The 3532-nt window shown below is 43.0% G+C and overlaps 1 protein-coding gene across 2 annotated transcripts; it reads right to left on the bottom strand.

The window, feature by feature from the left end:
• Positions 1-641: 641 nt before the first annotated feature.
• Positions 642-1819, bottom strand: LOC108088576. Of its 2 annotated transcripts, XM_017186426.1 has the most exons (3): positions 1771-1819; positions 1411-1713; positions 642-1352 (listed from the first exon to the last, which is right to left on the bottom strand). In XM_017186426.1, exons 2-3 carry the CDS (start codon positions 1696-1698, stop codon positions 1143-1145), a joined length of 498 nt encoding a protein of 165 aa, XP_017041915.1. In that variant the 5' UTR covers positions 1699-1713; positions 1771-1819; the 3' UTR covers positions 642-1142. The 2 variants fall into 2 exon arrangements, with proteins under 2 accessions (XP_017041915.1, XP_017041914.1); XM_017186425.1 differs by having other exon boundaries at positions 1411-1807.
• Between the last annotated feature and the right edge of the window lie 1713 nt (positions 1820-3532).

The following is a 3532-nucleotide window of genomic DNA, read 5'->3' as shown; positions in this document are numbered from 1 at the left end:
AAAAGCAGCGCTCACAAAAAAAAGGCAACAAAAAAAAATATAAGAGGGGGGAAAGGGGGAATGACGAGAACCAGGTTTCCACCTTTTTTATGGGGGCCCCCAGCTTGAGACCGAGAAGAGGCCAAGTGGAGAGATTCCACCTCGCCCCACCAAAGGCTTCAATCATTTAATAAGCGCTGCCTGCCTGCCAGGTTGTTGCTTGTTTGGGCCACGACAAAAGAAGCCTTCCGCCATGTTATTAACTTATTCATAACAATAACGAGAGCAGCACGGATACCGAACGCAACACCTCCTCCTCCTCCATTTCATCCTCCTCCATTTCATCTTCCTCCTCCTGATTTTCATCCTCCTCCAGTTGGGATCTTTAATGTGTGGGATACGAATTCGGTGCGCAGTTGTTCCTGCGAGATCGCAACTCCAGATTCTTGAGTAAATTCAAAAGAACTACTTTCCACTATATACATTACTACTATATTATTTATATTACTACTATATATTTATTCTACTACTATATATTTTATATTACGACTGTATATTTATTCTACTACTATATATTTTATAATACTACTATATATTTTACTATTTTGTAGATTCGTATTTTAATATTACAACTATAAATATCTCTGCAGGAATCTTGAGTATTTGTGATGGGTTATCACCGAGATTTTCTTGGGCTTTTATTTTCCAATCCCGTATAATTGATTGTATTTTTTAAATTACATATTTCTTAAGAGTAAATAATAAATAACAATTGATAATTAACAACTCATTTTCATCCAATTGGAGTGTTTTATGTGTAGAATACGAGTTTTGTATGCAGTAGTTCGGGAATTCATGGGCATCTGCTATTGATTTTATAGTAATTAATTATGAGTTATATAGGTTGCTTAGGTTCTTAGATAAATGGAACACGAATTTGAATTATTAAAGAAATCCAAAAGATAACAACTTGCAAATCTGCCAGAGATCGTACTTGTTCGTAGATCTCTGTCGGAATTAAAAGTGGTTGTCTAAGGAATTTCTTGACAATATTCAAATTTATTTTTCCAAGTTTTTCTTCTTAGGATTTCTTGCGCTGTAGCTCTGTAATTTGCCCTCCTGCTTGTGAATTTACTGGGGATGTCCTATTTACATTTTCCTGCTTAACTGCTCTGACAGAACTTTACGTAGAATTTCTTTTCGGGACGTGGAATACTTGTGCTGACCCTCAGACTTTGTCGTCTTTCGGGCGAAGGCAAAGGAGTGGGAGCGGGCAGAGGTCCTGTGAAAGTTCGGGACTTGGGAGTACGACTGCCAGACGAGGATTCGCCTTGCAGCAATTGGCAAAAGGCACGAGTCACAGACAGATTGGCCTATAAACAGTTTACATAAATAAGTTTTTAAAGTTTTGTAAAATACCTCATTGCGAACCTTTCCCGTTGGCGAAGTTAGAGCAATTTTGGATTGACCCAACAGTCGACGCATTTCACTTCGCATTTGGCCCAAATGCGCGGCCTTCTTCTCCTCCTCCTTCTTGGCCAACTCGGCCTCCTTTTGCCGCCGCTGGTGGAGCAGCCACTGAGTCCTGGGATCCTTGAGGAACTCATCGTTGTAGATGAGACAGTCCAACTCGGCGATGCCACGGCACAATTTTCGATGGTGGCTCAAACAGCGACTCAAGCCCGCATTCACCCTGCTGATCACTGTTGAATTTTGCATCGTAAGCCGTGTTTCCTTCGGATCGGAATTGGTGAGTGTATATATATTAAATATAGGTACTATGTGATATACTCGAAATTTCCAGTTGTGCGTCTCGTCGAATCGAATAGTTTGATGTGCGCAGCACGGCTTCCTTCGGTTTTTTTTTTTTGGGGATCGATGGGGCAACTGAACTACAGGCAGTTCATCAATCATTCCGTTTTGGGGCCGTCGATGATGTCGATGATGATGAGTTATGATCTGCAATAAAGGTACGACAAACTACATAAAGGATTGTATAGCAACTGCCAAAAAAAAGGGTTCAAATCGGAGGGATTAGTTTGAAGCATAAGTGTTTTGCTTGGCATAATAAAATCCCATTGTCTTAATAATTTAAGTGCTTAAATTTGAAGAGTGGTAAACGGATTTGAGATGCTCGAGGGAACAGGACTCTCGATGGCATGTCCTAATTGCCGCCACTCAAAGACCTCCTCCTTGTGTGTGTGTGTGTGTGTATTGGTGTTTAAGTGTGTGTGTGTGTGTGTTAAAGTCACGACTTATCATCAGACAATAAAAGGGAAGCCAAGTGAGCGACACTTGATCTTTCTTCTATATTTCTATTCCCATTTCTAAAACCCTATTTCTACCATGTGTATGTATGTGTGGGTATGTGTGTGTTGGTGTGTGTGTTGGTTCTATATCTTTACTGGCCCATCTCTGCTTAGCTGCGTTTTGGCCGCAATTTATCACACGCCACTTGTAGCCGGTTTTTGATCTAATAAAAACTGTCAAAACGTTTGCAGGATGCTGGGAAAATATTTACACGGCACACAAAGAGCCACGAGAGCCGAAGGAGGGAAAGAGAAAGCGATAGGCGGGAAGGAAAGGTGAAAAGGACTGGCCGAAACAGTTAGCAGAGAACAAAAGGACCAACCAAAGGGAAAAAAAAGTCGGGGGAAGGAAAAGCAAAGGGAAAAGGATCAGAGATCGCAACTCAGCAGCAGGTCAAGTCCTGGGCGGTATGACACATCAGGAATCTCTGGCTCGGCAATTTAGACATTAAAGGACCCACAGCTGATCCTGATTTCTTTCGTCCTGCAACTGCGATTGCGACTTTCAGTTTTGAGTTTTCAGCTTGGAGTTCGGAGTTCCTGCTCTTTCGGCTGGCTATTGAAAAAGATGAAAGTGAATTTCCCTCTCTGGCTGAAGAATGCCAGCCATTCGGTCAATTGAAATGAAATGAGTGCTGGAGTGGGGGGTGAGATTTGGGAAAGGGGGAGGGGTGCCAGGGGAAGGGGGGAGGGCAAGAGCAGTGCACTGGGAATCGAAAAAGGAAGAGTTCTGGGCGGCCCCTGCACGTTTAGCTATTTTTATGGAGTTCCCGGGAATTGTCGCTGGCTCCGTTCGTCCGTTCGACCGTTCATCGTTGGACTTCCATCGTCGTCGTCGTCGTTGTGGCCTTCTTCTCTCGAATCTGTAGAAACATTTCTATTAACACACGGCACCGGGTTGCATTGTTGCACTGCTTTACTGGATCCGTTTCTAGTTTGCCGCCGCTGGGAAAACTCATCATCGCCAGAGAAAAACCGAAACTGTCAACGCCGCCGACGCCAAGGTGAAAAACACACACACACACACACATACACACACACAAATTACAAAATGAAAACACAAAAAACAGCAATAGAAACGGGGAAAACCTTTGGTAATAATGTCTCCCGTTTTTGTTTTTTTTTTTTTTTTGAGGAGAGAGTGTTGGTACTTCCTGTCCACTCACTCGACCTTCTCCTACTTTCCCCTCCCCCCCTCTTTGTTTCCCCTCTTGTTCCCCCCCTCCTGTTGCCACACATCGCTC

Source organism: Drosophila ficusphila, unplaced genomic scaffold (genome assembly GCF_018152265.1).
Source record: "Drosophila ficusphila isolate 14025-0441.05 unplaced genomic scaffold, ASM1815226v1 contig_198, whole genome shotgun sequence".
In the NCBI taxonomy this organism is placed as follows: domain Eukaryota; kingdom Metazoa; phylum Arthropoda; class Insecta; order Diptera; family Drosophilidae; genus Drosophila; species Drosophila ficusphila.
The sequence above is the reverse complement of the archived record's forward strand: the minus strand, read 5'-3'. Positions and strand labels throughout refer to the sequence as shown.